The 14,780-nt window shown below is 40.8% G+C and overlaps 1 protein-coding gene across 1 annotated transcript in view; it reads right to left on the minus strand.

The window, feature by feature from the left end:
- The window catches only part of UBE2Q2 (ubiquitin conjugating enzyme E2 Q2), a 64,089-nt gene that overhangs the window by 18,624 nt on the left and 30,685 nt on the right, over window positions 1-14,780 (minus strand). Inside the window, exons 2-6 of the mRNA XM_036735927.1 lie at window positions 14,345-14,449; window positions 12,157-12,261; window positions 10,799-10,855; window positions 8,642-8,782; window positions 976-1,060 (exon numbers count right to left, since the gene is read on the minus strand). Coding sequence (XP_036591822.1) covers window positions 976-1,060; window positions 8,642-8,782; window positions 10,799-10,855; window positions 12,157-12,261; window positions 14,345-14,449 — 493 coding nt within the window. The remainder of the gene's footprint in view (window positions 1-975; window positions 1,061-8,641; window positions 8,783-10,798; window positions 10,856-12,156; window positions 12,262-14,344; window positions 14,450-14,780) is intronic.

Consider the following 14,780-nt stretch of genomic DNA (forward strand, 5'->3'; position numbering starts at 1 on the left):
GCTCAAAAATTCTAAGCCAAATGTTTCTCAGTAGCAGTTTTAAGTGGGGGGTGGGGGGGTGGGGAGTAAGAAGGATGAAAGGCCTTGTATTTTCCCAAGACAACGCACTGAGAAGTGAATCCTTACAATGGGAAAAATACAAATGCAAGATAATTCAGGACACAAATGCATTTTTAAGGCCTCTATAAAGCTTCCTGTAGAAAAACGGATCAGTAAATTCAAAATGCTAACCCCAGAGAGGTGATGGAAAGCTGATCTGATCCTTTGCTGAATAGGCTTTTTTTTTTTTTAACAAAAAGTCACATGATTTACATCTGGTCACATGGAACTTTCTGAATGTTTCAATCTTATCTTCACATAACTAAAATTACAATTCACTTCTGCTTTCTGATCCTTAGTGTTTTTCAGATTTGCTGTCTCTACATTAGAAGCAAAAAATGTCAGAACAGAGTTTTTGATATAGACTTCTGCAAACCCTTGCTGGATAAGACAAAAAATGGAAAAATTGCTTTGTAATTGATAGCAAGCAGAGAAAAAATGCTTAATTCTCCTAAATGACTAAGCAATATATCAAGATCCTCTTCTAAATGATGTGGAAAAAAATAAGTTAAAACCTCAGATGTCAACTTATCTGGACAGTACACAAAACAGAGCCAGAAAAGTTAATGACGTTTTACTTGCTAGATGATGGAAGGATCATCCTTTACGTAACAGTCCTTCAAGCAGTTTAATCCACATTAGGATTAAGATAGGACACTGGAGCAATATCCATGAAAATAACACAAGAGTTTAGCTCATACTACTCAATTACCTTTATCTGCTGGTAAAATATTTAAACTTGGGTTTCACAGACTTAAACACAAAGTTAATGAAAACGTCTAATCTGTCATCTTAGCTTATCACAAATACCACAGAAAGGGCAGCAGGAAAGGAGTGACATGGAGGGGTCCAGAAGGGCCATGGAAAGTTCTTTACCTGTTTTATAACTCTGTGATCGGTATATATCCCTGAGCTCTTTCATGAGTCTGTCAGAAGCCTGCACTGACCCAGACACTGCGCCCTGAAATGGAAAAATCAAATGAACCTTTATTGGGACTAATAATTCAGAACTCTCACTTTGAGACTGTTAACAAGAATGTACCATAAACATATGTGAAGATGGAATAGATCAATGCTAACAAAGAAGTCAGAAATTAAAGCAAATGTCAACAGGTAGACGGCCCTGGGAACGAGGTTGAGTCATTTAACGTTTCCTATATTAAGAAGGCAGCCAATATTTGCTGAAACATAATCTATAATTGCCTAGAACTTTGTATAACACAGGTCTGCCCTATACCCTGTACAAAGGCTTTCACTTGCAGAAATACTAAAAAAAGCCTTATTTAACACATTCTGAAGCCCAAGGACGGTGTTGAATGACATTCTAGTGGGAAAACAAACCAACAAACACAAAGCCAGCTGTTTTGTGACTACTGTAATCCATTTGCTATAGTTTGCTCACATACATGAGGTTAATATTTCTCTTCACAACATTTCAAGGACAGGTGACTTCATCCATATGGGTATGTCCTCCATAAAGGCTCCTTGGCTTAGAAGCCCATTTTAGGTTGTTGGAGCCACAAAAAACAAAACCAGAAACACACATACACACACACACACACGCCCACTGAGCATATGCCTGGTGGTCAATCCTCTGGTGACTAGCCGCCAGGCAGCTTGGCTATGACAGCTTTTACAAGGCACACCTGGAATCCATCATTAGGCCCACACTTTACAAAGCTGAGCTGAGGCTGCCAGAGCATGTATTCCCACAGAATGCCCAGTGAGGTTTGTCAAAAGAACTTTGGGGGAGAACAGCTCTGCTTAGCATCAACCTAAGCTCAAATACTACCAGCACACATCAGAGTGGCTCAGTTTACCTTTTGATCAAAGACGTTCTTCCCACTTAAGAAAGACACACATACATGCCACGAGTCTGGCAGAAAGAGAAGATACGAATTACAACCCATTTTAAATCTGAATCTGAAGCAGGGAAGGGCCAGTCAGAGATTCATACCCCACTATGTACAGTTTTCTTATAATCAGCCAGGGACTGGGCTAAAATGTACACTTTCACAATGAAAAAAGGGTTTGCTGAATAAATTAACATTGAAAATAAAAGATTCAAGAGGATATGCCTAACTTAAAAGAGCCAACTATTTTCAAGTGTCCAACACCCAAACATAAACACACACACACACGTATGTATTCATAATTCTTTGGAACATGTCTGCCTAGTTATCTGCTGGGCAACATTTTGTCAACCATTACTGTGCTTAACTCTATCCCTGTGTATGTATGTATGTGTATACGTACACGTATGTACATGCAAGTTTTAGAAAAAAAATACACTTCTCCAAAGGGATTATTTAAAATTCTAACTTTCCATAATTTGAACTTTTTTCTCCCAAATAAGTGAGCTGTTCCTTGCTCTAAGCTGTGCTTATTGTTGGTCCAGTAAGTTGTTCCAAGAAATAAGTATGGATAATAACAACTTGCAGTCATCAGATCTGTTGCCTTCACTTTATAAAATCAGGAGAATCCAGTCAAGAGAATGGATGTGACTCACTCAAGGTCACAAGGCTGGTTAGTGGTAGAGCCCAGAGGAGACATCAGAAGCAGAGTAAACCAGACAAGACGGAGCTGGATTGTGAGTTTTGACCCAGCCTTTTTAAGCCTCTGTTTCTTCATCTGTAAAATGGGGTTAAACAATACTTCAAAAGTTCTGAGGATGAAACAAGACATGGCCAGGAATGCATAAAAACACATTCTGTACAAACTACAGAATGTAGGCTATTTTAACTTCTTAAGTCATCCTCTCTTTCTCTAGCAGAAAGCATGGTGATCCCCTATCCTCTGGCAATTCCCCTGGCTTCACCTGCACTATGCAAAGTCCAAAACTGCCACCAGTCTCTCCTTTCCAAGTCCTCTGTTCTTTTCTTGGCAATGACCAATGTGTCTTCATCATTCCCAACTGGTTTCATCCCCTCCAATCCTCTCACTTTAATCTATAGCTATGGACAGAGATACATGAATTAATCTGGCTGCCTCTGACTACCTTTGGCCAAAACCACAGAGCCTCTCTTTCCCTAACCTTGCCCCAAAGGCAGGGAATCAATTTCTAGTGAAAAGATAGTATGTACAAGGCCTCTCACATCCCCCTCCCCACGCTGGTGAAAAGTTTTTTTAAATTCAACTGAGAGCAAATGAAAGAAGCAAATCCTCTACCTGATTCAGGTCTTCTTGTGCTTATACAAAACCTTTCAGTGATTCCTTAGCAGCCTTTAATTAAAAAGTATAAATGACATCTGTAAAAAGTGAACTGTGTGTCTGTTTCTATCCTAGTCTATGATCTATGATGTTAGCAGGATCTTACCTCAGCAATTGAATCTGTAGGTGGACCCCTTGTGCTTACGGAAGATTAGATGGTGATTTTTCAAGGAAAAGTTGAATACAATACTCTACTGTAAACTGATTCTTGAAACTGCTTTTCCTAAGCCTATCCCAATCATTTACGTCTCAAACATCAGTCCCTGTGTGCTCTATTCTAGGGGATAGCACTCAAGAGAAATCCGAAGGCCTCTGGGGGGACTGTACATTTACAGTACTAGCTTCCAAGTTAGTATGATATTAGTGTCAAATTCCTAGGTAGGGATGCAAATCAAGAAGTTTCAGACATTTCCAAAACCTAAATTAATTTTTCTTATTTATTTAGAAATCAATTTATATATATAATATCAATCATATATTTTCAGTCAAAGAAAAAAAAGACAGTATAGCTTTTGTGTTGTTTCAACTGAACAAGTAAGGAATTTATCTGGTCAATTCTTTTAAAGTAAATTTGCTTTAGAAAAGAAAAAAGGCTCAGACCTTCCTGAACATGAAGTTGGCACACCACCTTGTATGTCATCATTGCAAAATCGCTTTTCTCCTGTCTTCCCAAACCCTGTTTTGATCATTTATTTGCTCCCCAACATGAAACCGCATATAAGCTGAAGTGTTCACATGCAAAAGAGAAGAGCTGATCAACAGCTAAGGTCAACACTATTAAGCTAAAAAGAAGCATTTCAAAGTTCTAAAACTAGAGATTTTTGTTCCAGGATGCTAAAATGACGCATTTAGTGCTCAATAAATGCTGCTTTTTGACATGAACACAGGCCTAGGTGCCCAAAGCCCTGGCCTGGCAGCTGGACTCTCCCTCTCTCATGTACTGTGTGATCTTCTCTGCACCCAATTTTCTTGTCTCTAAAACAAGATCACCAGGCCAGTCCTCTGAGGGAACTCTTGACTGCTGTTGCTGTACACAAATGTTTGCCTAGACATCTGACTTGTCCTATTTCAGGGAAGACATTTAAAAAGCTGGAACATGTCCAAAAGAAGATAAACAGGATGGTGAAAGGACTGAAGACCATGTAATACAATACGAGATGAATTAGGCTTTCTTTTCCAGACTGAAGAAGTAATTGAGGAATCGTGAGATCATATATTTAGAGCTGAAGGGGATCTCAGCAGCTTCACTTTAAAAATGAGGAAACTGAGGCACAGATGGCTGTCATGTGGAAGAGAGATTAGATTTATTTTGCTTGGACATTAGAAGCAGGAAAAATGGGCAGAAGTAACAGAGGCCTCCCATAAGGAAAAACACCTAATGGCACACCAAAGTAGAAGGGGGTGACTAAGTAAGTGGGATGAAGATCACACAGAAAAAGCCTGGGATTTTGGGCTTTGCATCAATTAAACAGCCTCTTCCACTATTCATCAGTGTGAATCCTCCAGTCTAGCCAAACACGCCGTGCTAATTTCCACCTCTCATTTCTGGACCCTTTCCTTCCTTGCCTCTGCCTCTCCAAATCCTATCCATGTACATGGTTCAGCTCAATTCAACACTGACCACAGACCTACTATGCACAAGATAGTGGGAGGTACAAGGAATTAAAGGGTAAAATGGACGAGTCAGCAAATGGGAGGGGCAGGAAGGGAGAAGAATTCCATCCCAGAGGCAGACGTAAGAGTGTCAGAGCCAAGACTGGAGTAACAGCGGACATCATGACAGTCTGGCATCAGGATGAAGGCAGGATTACCAAGGGAAGTGATGAGAGGATGTTCTAAGGATTAACGAGGAAGGTGTTAGGAGGACAGATGCAAAGCCAGGCCCATTAGCCTCCTCCAGGAGGCCTCTGCTCAGACTGCCGAGCCTTCTCACCTGTATCAACGTACCTGGGAACTCAATGATTTTCCTGCCATCACTCTTTGGCCTGCTGCCTTCATCTCTGAAGTCTGCCACTCCAACCACAAGCATCTTCTCATGTCTCTTGGGGCACCATGCCATTTCAGCACCTTGTTCATGTTCTATTCCCCTGCTCTTCTCTAAGAATCCAAAACCTGCCTCGACTTCAGAAGGCCCCTATTCTCAGTGATCCATCCCTGGCTGGCTCTCCACACAGTCATTTCTGCCTCCTCTCAATCCTGAAACAGTCACCATCTGCATCCACCACCTGGCCCTCCTTACATGGACATCCAACCTCCAAACAGACTGTAAGCTCTCTAGGGCCAACACTATGTTCTATACCTCTTTGTACCCTCCATGGTAGCTTCCATACTGTGAGCATTTAATAATTGTTTGTTGCATGAGGAGAACAATATTTTGATATTTCACAACTACAAATTAAACAATTATCATAGGATCTTAACCAGACCTGAAAGGGACCTTAAGTCATCTATACCAACTCCTTCATTTGACAAGATTAATCAATTGGTAATTAGCCCAAGGTCACAGAAGCAAGCTTTAAGTTCTACAGGCTAAAGAGAAAACTCACAGTTTTACCCTACTAAGCACATAATTTTTGTGTTATTGGAAGACCAACGAAAGGTTAAAAGAACTATTATTACTTTTCTAGTAAAACTGCAGCTTTTACCATTCTTATACCTCAGGGACCAACAAAACACACCGACTAAAACATCAAACAGAAGGCCACAGAAAAAAAGGAACTTGGCTGGTGTTTGTTTTAATAAAAAGCCATGATAAAAACATCACTTCATTAGGTTCTCTTTAGCCTGGGGAAGTGCATTGTTTTAAAAGCCAATCACTGAAAGGGGTGTGTGTGTGTGTGTGTGTGTGTGTGTGTGTGTGTGTGTGTGTGTGTGTGTGTGTCTGTGTGTCTGTGTGTGTGTGAGCTCTCGCACTCGAGGAGTTCAGTTCAGAGATGCTGTGGCAGACACACCAACCCAGATCAGAAAAAGAAGTGAACTAAACTGATCTTCTGGAAGAATGAGAAGTCAGCAGAGAGCCAAAGGGTGACTCTGGTACATATGAAAAGGCCCAGCTGTGGGGAAAGGGAGGGCAGATCTTCTGGTCCCATGGAGCTGGGCTCTGCATGGGGCAAAGCATATCCACACCCACAAATATCAAGGATCAAAGTATAAACAGGATAATGACCAAAATTTTCCCTTCACCACTAAGACAAATTCAGATGAAATGAGGTTACAGGAGGGATTGAAATTAAATGGAAAAGGAAGCACTTCTGGAAAAAAACAGCCGTCAGACGGTGGGTGGGAGTCTATGCAGAAAGATGATGGCTCCCTATCATAGAACAGGTTCTTACAGGAGGCAGGTAAAACAAAGACCGAGTATAAAGAAGGCACCCTGGTCTCATGACTCTGAAAAACAAAAAGAAGGGGCTACATTCGCACAATTACAATGACATGAACTGAGGTCTTTGTGACTGTGGACGTGTCACTTAGCATGAGCTACTGCCCTCTGTGAGGATCAGGTGGCCATGGGTAAAGCACTTTCTAAATCATGATGATGTGTCTAACACTTGATTCTTCTAGACTCTGACAGTGGTGCTTCTCTCCCATTTCTCTCTGTGATAAGGGCATGCTACACATTCACCCACACTTCAGGACAGAGCCTCTCTCTGGCTTGTTGTCTGCCTCTGTCCCGTCCCACACTCCACCTTGCCTCATGATCATCCTGGTCTACGTGCTAATGACCTTGGCCTGGATCACCGTGACAGGCCACTGACTTGGCCTCCCCTGTCCTCCTATCCAGTCCTTCAGTTGATCCTCCACACTGCAGCCATCCTGAAGAACAGATCAAACTATGTCCCTCAGCCTCCGACAGAACTTTTTACTTCAACTACCCAAAGCCCTTTCCAAATTTCTCCCTTCTCTGCCCTTGCTCACACTATGCTGTATACCTGGAATGCCCTCACTCCCTCCTTGCCCACTCGATACTTGTTAACATCTAGGCCCAATTAAGGTGCCACACTCTCTTCCCCCACCCCCACGGTCTGTTATCTCTATAGCAGCTTCTCCCTGCTCTAAGTTAATGACACTCAGATCCTGGATCACACTTGTATAAGCTTTTAACTTGTACTATATTTGAGTATATACGGCCACCATCCCCAAAAGACTATATAATCTCCCAAGAACAAGGACTATGTATTATTTAGGTTTGTATCTTTCCTTGAGCATCACGTAACAGTGGGCTCTGAACAAATGTCTGCTGGTTTTTTTTAAATGTTTTGATACCTTTGACTTTCACACTGCCTAAATTTCCCATTATATTTCCCCCCATTCCAGAAAGCCATGACAAGTGTCTAATGAATGAATAACCTGTGAAGAAAAATCAGACATATCAGAAAGGTTTAGGCTGGTTTTTTTAATACACAACTTATTCCTTATTAAAAAAAATACTTCATACAAACAAACACACATGTACCCACCTTTCCCCTGTTCTATCAATAGTGCTATTACAGTAGGCTAAGAGGCTGCCTTCCTCCCATGCTCACCCTGACAGCCTGTGTGCCAGACACCCCATGTGGAGGTGTCTGTGCTGTCAACACAACACTCCATGGAGGAACTGGCTGATGTTATTGGGAAGCTCTTTAATACTATTGAAAGCTATTGTCTATAGACAAAAACTTGAAGGAAGGATAATTTAAAATCAAGAAGAAAACTAACTCAGAATTCTACTCACCAAGGAACAATCATCAGGAATTTTTATAAAAAGAAATGAGTGGAAAAAAAAGAACAAAATGTTGAAAGACATAAGCTTTTCTATCCCACATTCAGACAAGGTTCATGATACTAACTTACTTAGATATAGAGGTAAATCACTTTGAATCCAAATGTCTACGTGTACACACACACACACACACACACACATGCACGCACGCACTCACATATCTATGTGTGTACTGACACACCTATGTGTGTGTTACGTGATGTAGTAGGCAGAGAGCTGGCCTGGAAGCCCCGTTAGTCTTAGATTCAGGCCTTTCCTCTGACACCTCCTGGCCTGTGTGACCCTGGACAAGGCTCTGGGAAACTCTCTAATGCCATGATTTTCAGAGAAGGCGCCCACCTGTTTTGGTAGGGGCAGCTTTGTCCCCTCTGTCCCTCAAGAGCTCCCCAAATCAATGCAGACCTGAATCCTGTCCTTATCCCTACCACAAAGGGCAGTTTTGTAAGCATACATCTCTCTAATATCTTACTGCCTTCTCTCTTCCTCCCTCCCTCCTTCTCTCTCTCAGTGTGTGTGTGTGTGTGTGAGAGAGAAATATTCACATTGTGTGTGTGTGTGTGTGCAAATACTCACATTGAGATGGTCTTGCCTCTGATTCTTCCTAATTTTCTCTAATATTGCCAGATTTTCTTTTTCAATGCCTTCATCCTCAGACTTTTTCCCATCAACAGGCTCTTCTTCCTTCATATCATAGTGATCTAAGTCTTCAATGTCCTTTAAGGAGACAGAAAATGTCACTTTATTCTAGGTAGTTCTTAGGCTTACTCCACTCAAGAAGAGGAAAGAAAAGACACAATTTTATAATTTTTTAAAAGACAATCATCAGATTGTCTTCATCTTTAACTTCACACCACAATGCTTGTTTTCATTTCAGCTCAACTATTACCCTCTTTTAACCTTCTTTTAAAAAAGAAGATAGAAAAGGCTAGGAGCTTTGAAAAAAAGGGGATAATGTAGACTTGTATCAAAAATGCAATGGTAGCAAAACCAAAAAAGTGCCAGCTCTTTCAAATCTAAGATTAAAAGGGACAAAAGGAGTATGATATAGTAGGTAGAGAGCTGGCCTGGAAGCCACGAAGTCCTGAATCTAAGCCCTGCCTCTGACACTCGGACACCTCCTGGCCTGTGTGACCCTGGACAAGGCTCTGGGAAACTCTCTAATGCCCTGAGTTTCAGAGAAGGGGCCCATCTATCTTGGCGGAGGCAGCTTTGTCCCCTCTGTCCCTCGAGAGCTCCCAGCATCAATACAGACCCGAGTCTAGTGCCTATCCCTACCCCGTTTTTGTAAGCACGACTCTCTACACTTCTCCCTGCCTTTCCTCCTCTCCAGATGCACAGGTTGCTCTTGGCTCCATCACATGATCCCTCTTCAATTACTTTCTTATTTCTTACTCTGATCTGACCCCTTCCATAGACTATTTCCTCACCACACCCTGAGTCGACTATTCCTCTGAAACTTCTTCAGTTATCAGTGACCTTCTTTCTCACCAAATGGCACAGTCTTCTATGTCCTCATCTTGGTGAATGTTCTCCATCTGACACTGTTCATCAGCCTTTCTGCTCTTCATTCTGCCACTCGCTACTCCTCCAGATCCCCTCCCTCCCGGTACATCATCCTCTGAGGGCACTCACTAGATCTGATATCTCCCCGGCTCAGCCTTGTCTGAGTGCTCTTCTCTCTTCGCAAAGATAATCCCCTTTAAGGAGCTCCCAACATCCCTTCATTCTCAGTACACTGAAAGCTATACTTATCATTTGCTCAAAACAGCTTCTCCTTCCCCAGTTCCCCATTTCTTTCAGTGAAATCCCATCTACTAGGTTCAAAACTTTGGATATGGGTGAACAAGAATAAGAGAGAGTCAAAGATGGTACCAATCACCGAATCCTGTACACTTTTCTTTGGGAATGTTTGATAGTCATTCTCTCCGCTTTCTTATTGCCATCATTTAAATCCTTCATGCTTAAATACTGCACTATCTTTCTAAATGATTTCTTTACCTCTAGCCTCCCCTACTTCCAATCTATTAGGTGGATCAACACAAAATGATTCTTCCTATAACATCATTTTCAGCACATCACACCCTGGCTTAAGAATGTCCCCATTACCCATCAGACCAAGTTGAAGTTCCTCAGCCAGTTATTTGAGGTCATCTGTCAGCTCAGTCGGTCAGCATGCATTTATAAAACATCTACTATGTGCCCAACACTGCTCAGTGCCTCAAGGAACTCACAGACTATTAACGGGGTAGATGACAGGCAAACGACTATGTCCAAACAAGACACACACAGGATAAGCTGGGGATAGTCTCAGAGGAAAGGCACTAAGCCTTAGGCCTGGGAAACGCTTCTTGCAAAAGGTGAGGCTTCATGTGATTTAAAGGAAGCCAGGAAGCAGAAATGAGGAGGGTCAGCACCCACTATAAACAGCTGGGATCGGAGAGAGAAATAGCAAGCCAGGAAGGTGCTATTATCATTCCCAAGGTGCCTTGTCTAGAGTCGCCTAGCTAGTTAAGTAAGGCTGAAGCCAGATTTGATCTCTCTCTTCCTGACTCCAGGTCCAGGGCTCTACGAGCTGTGGCCCCACCCAGCTGCCAACGGGGACAAATGATTGCTATTGGCTGATCAAAACAAGTTAAAGGAGCATTTTCCATGTTAAAATAGAGTATGTAAGTAGATGTTTATTAATAAGATGATTAACAAAATGATGTTCCTTCTACATAAAATACATACTTCACCCATATCTTCTTCTTCCTCTTCTTCTGAAGTAACTTCATCTGCTGTTCCATTCTGAAGTACAGAAACACTGTCAATGATTGCTGCATGCTTCCATTATATCCTATATTAAACTAAGCACCCACTGAGCATGAGTAAGTTTAGATGATGCTTCAGTTAAAGAGTCTGAATAACATGATCTCAGACCTCATTTAAAATAAGGGCAGTTGATGACACAAATTTTCGTTAAATTAATTTTTAAAGCTCAGCTTTGATTACTAATATATATTTAACCAGCTTTTATAAAACACTAGTTTTAAAAATTGTTTTTTTAAACCTATCATCTTCAGCTAATAACATTAGATACTTTCAGAAAAAAAAATCAATATTCAAATGAAAAGAAAACCCACATCAGCTGTCAGAAAAACTCTAGCCTGCTGCCTTTCCTTTTCATTTACTCCAGAAAGGTTCCATTCATACAGTTCTACTGGTTTTCTTTAGTTATAGAACCAAAAATCACAAAAACTTCTTCAAATTACTAATTCCTTTAAGTGTTCTAATTTTTCTACTGTGTAAAGTCTCAATCTTTTTTACAGTTTTTCCAATGCTTTAAAATTACACGAAAAGGGTGTCACTGTTAGCTTAATTTATGTCTGGGTGAAGTCTTCCCACTGAACCTTCTCCCGTGGTGTGCACTGAGTTTTGTTCACAGACTTGTGTTTCCCTTAACTGCAAATGTCCTGAGAGTTTCAGAGATGGGAGGATCCTTAGTTGGCATTCTATTATCTAGCTCTGTGTCATGTTACAAGAGAAAAAGCTTGGCTCCAGAGAGGTTAACTGACTTGCCAAAGCTAGTTAATTCAAAGGATGAACACATTAAACAACATAAGACCAACACTCTCCTAACAAGGGATAACTATTCTCTAAAATTTCATGCCATTTACAGAAGCCTAACTTAGGCTGAAAGGGTCCGGTGAGCAGGTGAAACTAAACATTCCTTTAGGACCCATTAGAAGGAGGATTCTCAGAAATTTAAACAAGATTGGGAAAGAAAATACCCATTTGCCAACTACTTAGAAGAGGATTTTCCCTTGTCTGAAAAATTTGAGATTGCAAATACGTGTGGAGATTCTAACCAAGGGCCAGGACATCAGTATGCTAGAAAAGGGTAATTCTTCAGCATTTATAAAGAGCAGTAACAAAATCCAGGAGGAAAAACACAAAGGAAAGTCCCATTCAAATAACTACAACATGCATAAGATATATGCAAGTCAATCTACCAAGACACACTTGAGACTTACAGAAATGTGAGCTTTGCTGAAGGAATCAATGAGCTTTACTTTAGATTCTAAGCACTAAAGGAATGAGGAGTTTACCTGACCCGAAGGCAGAGGCTGATCAAGCATCTCAACATCAGGATGCTGAGGAAGGTTGTACAATCTGCAGAGGTCACATATTAACCGCTTCAGCTGCTGAAGAAGCTATGAGAACATTATGGCAAATCAGTGTTAAAATTTGGGGGAAAAAATCCCTGGAGAAATTTAGTATATTTCAGGTGAAATAAAAACCTAACATGACTTCAACAGAAATCTTTCTGTTTCATCACTAACATCAATGGTCTAACATTATTCAACTTCTTCCAACAGCCATATAAAAGAAAATGATCTTTAATAATATTTTCTTAGGGTGGACTAGAGAAGGCTACAGCATATACATGGATATTATGATGAATTATATATGATACAAAACAAAAAGAGAAAAAAGGGAAAAAGAAATTGAAAAAAAAAAATCTCTAGACCAGGAGGTTGTTCTTAGCCTTTTTTTGGTCCTGGACCCTAGTGGCAATCTGGTGAAACCTATGGACTCCTTCTAAGAATCACGTTTTTAAATGAGGATAATTTTTTTTTTCTCATCCAAATTCCCAGGCTTCCCCTCTCCCCCCAAATCTTAACCTCTGATCTAGGCAGTACCCAACTCCAACTCCTGGTTTTTTTTCCTTTAAAAAAATCAGTCTCTAGTATATTACTGCAACATTGAGATGTTTATAGTGCTTTATGACAGCTTAATGGAAAAGTTCATGTCTCCTTTAATAAAATTACTGAGATTGTTTATAAATCACATACTTTTATTGTGAAAGTTTTAGTGATGTATTTTGTTCCAATAACATCACACTCACTCACACACACACACACACACACACACACACACACACACACACAAACGGCATACTTCCAGCTCTGTAGGTGTACAAGACTCTGTCCTGGGCCCTCTACACTATCTCACTGGGCAATATGTTCCCATGGGTTAATGATTAAATTTATGCAGATGACTTCCAAGGCTCTTCCACTTCACCTCTACTGCGCAGATTTGCTTGTTTACTCCAAAATGCTGCTCAAACACCACCTTCTATGTGAAGCATTTCCAGATTCTTGATTCCCTCACCCTCCACTAGGGTCCCTTGTATTTATTTTGTACATATTTTTATTTCCTTATTTAATGGACACTGATTCCTTCACAGAACATAAAGTACCTGAGGACAGGAATGGTTTCATTTCTTGTCTTTTTGTCATATGCGTGTGTATGTGTGTGTGTGTGTGTGTGTGTGTGTACATATGCTTGCTGTTGATTGAACAGAGAAGTCTGACTGATAATCACGCAACTTCACACTTATCAAACACTCTCCAAAATCAGTACCAAGGTTGTCCAAAATTTTCTCCCCCTGAGTTTTGTTGCCAATGAAAAGTTGTTCTCATGGACAAAGCTATTATGATGGTATAAACTGTCCTTCTGGTTCTACTTTAAGTAAAATACTTTAAAAATCCACTGCTAAGAATCACATGGTGACCACTTTTATAAAGCAAAGAACCATCCCTTAATTATATCTTTTGCAAATCCAAATTTTCATCAATCAGACTTTCTTAAAGCAAGGTAGAGTTGCATTTAGTATCCTTATGTGCAAGGTCCTGTACAAAGCAAGTTAAACATATATGGCTTCTGACCTCTAAGAGTCTCTAATTTGCAAATCTAATCAGAGAGATTATGAAATTACTTTAGAGAGCATCCATATATCATTTGTATTACATCCAAGTTTAGGCTTTGTGGTTTAAAACATGCTAATTGTGAATGCCTGGCTGGCTTCAGAAATAAGAGGGTAGAGGCTGAGGATAAGAAGACACTTACTTAATCACATCAAACATGAAGGATCTCGAGGCAGGCAGAAGAGATCTTAGGGAGGTCAAGGCCCAGTCAGAGAACTACATAATAGGGCCAGGATCTCTCCTCTTTCCAACCACCACTTCCTTCTGCCTAAGCTTAGATCTGCTGATGACAACCGTAAGTAATGCTTGTAGTCAGGACAAAACCTCTCTGACTATGGAAGGAAGGACACAACTAAGAACTGAAACACTGGACAGCAAAGTAAATGGACAAGGTTCCAACCGAAGTCTAAAGATAGAAAAGGCTAATGGCCAGTGCCCCCAGGATGAACCAACCACGCTTACAGGTCACTGTAACTCTCAACATAATGTTCAGGATAAAGAGAAATTGCTAGGTTTGGGTTCTCACCAAGGTGTTGCTCTTTTTAATGTCTTCAAGACGTTCCAGAACTGATGCCAAATTTGGGTCATCGGATTCCACAAACCATATTGGTGATGAAGATGGATAGGATTCCTATTATGGAAAGACTTGCAGTTAATACATTTGGCTACATCCTGAGCACAGTATTCAGTCAGAGTCTAACACCATTAAATTAGGAGAGGGACCCCAACCAGGTGAGAACCTGCAAAGGCAAGCTCCACCACCACCAACCGCCACGATCCACAGCTCCTTCAGTACCACAACTGTACCTGATCAGGTGGCTCTGGTCTTGAACACTCTGCAGAAACACTAACACCTCACCACTGTCAGAGTGCTCCAGTGCAGAAACCACCACTGCTTTCCTTGACTAACACCCAATGGAACTTTTGGCTATGTGTCAGTCTTTTAAAACAAAAAGGAAGGT

This window comes from Trichosurus vulpecula, chromosome 8 (assembly GCF_011100635.1).
Source record: "Trichosurus vulpecula isolate mTriVul1 chromosome 8, mTriVul1.pri, whole genome shotgun sequence".
Taxonomy (NCBI): domain Eukaryota; kingdom Metazoa; phylum Chordata; class Mammalia; order Diprotodontia; family Phalangeridae; genus Trichosurus; species Trichosurus vulpecula.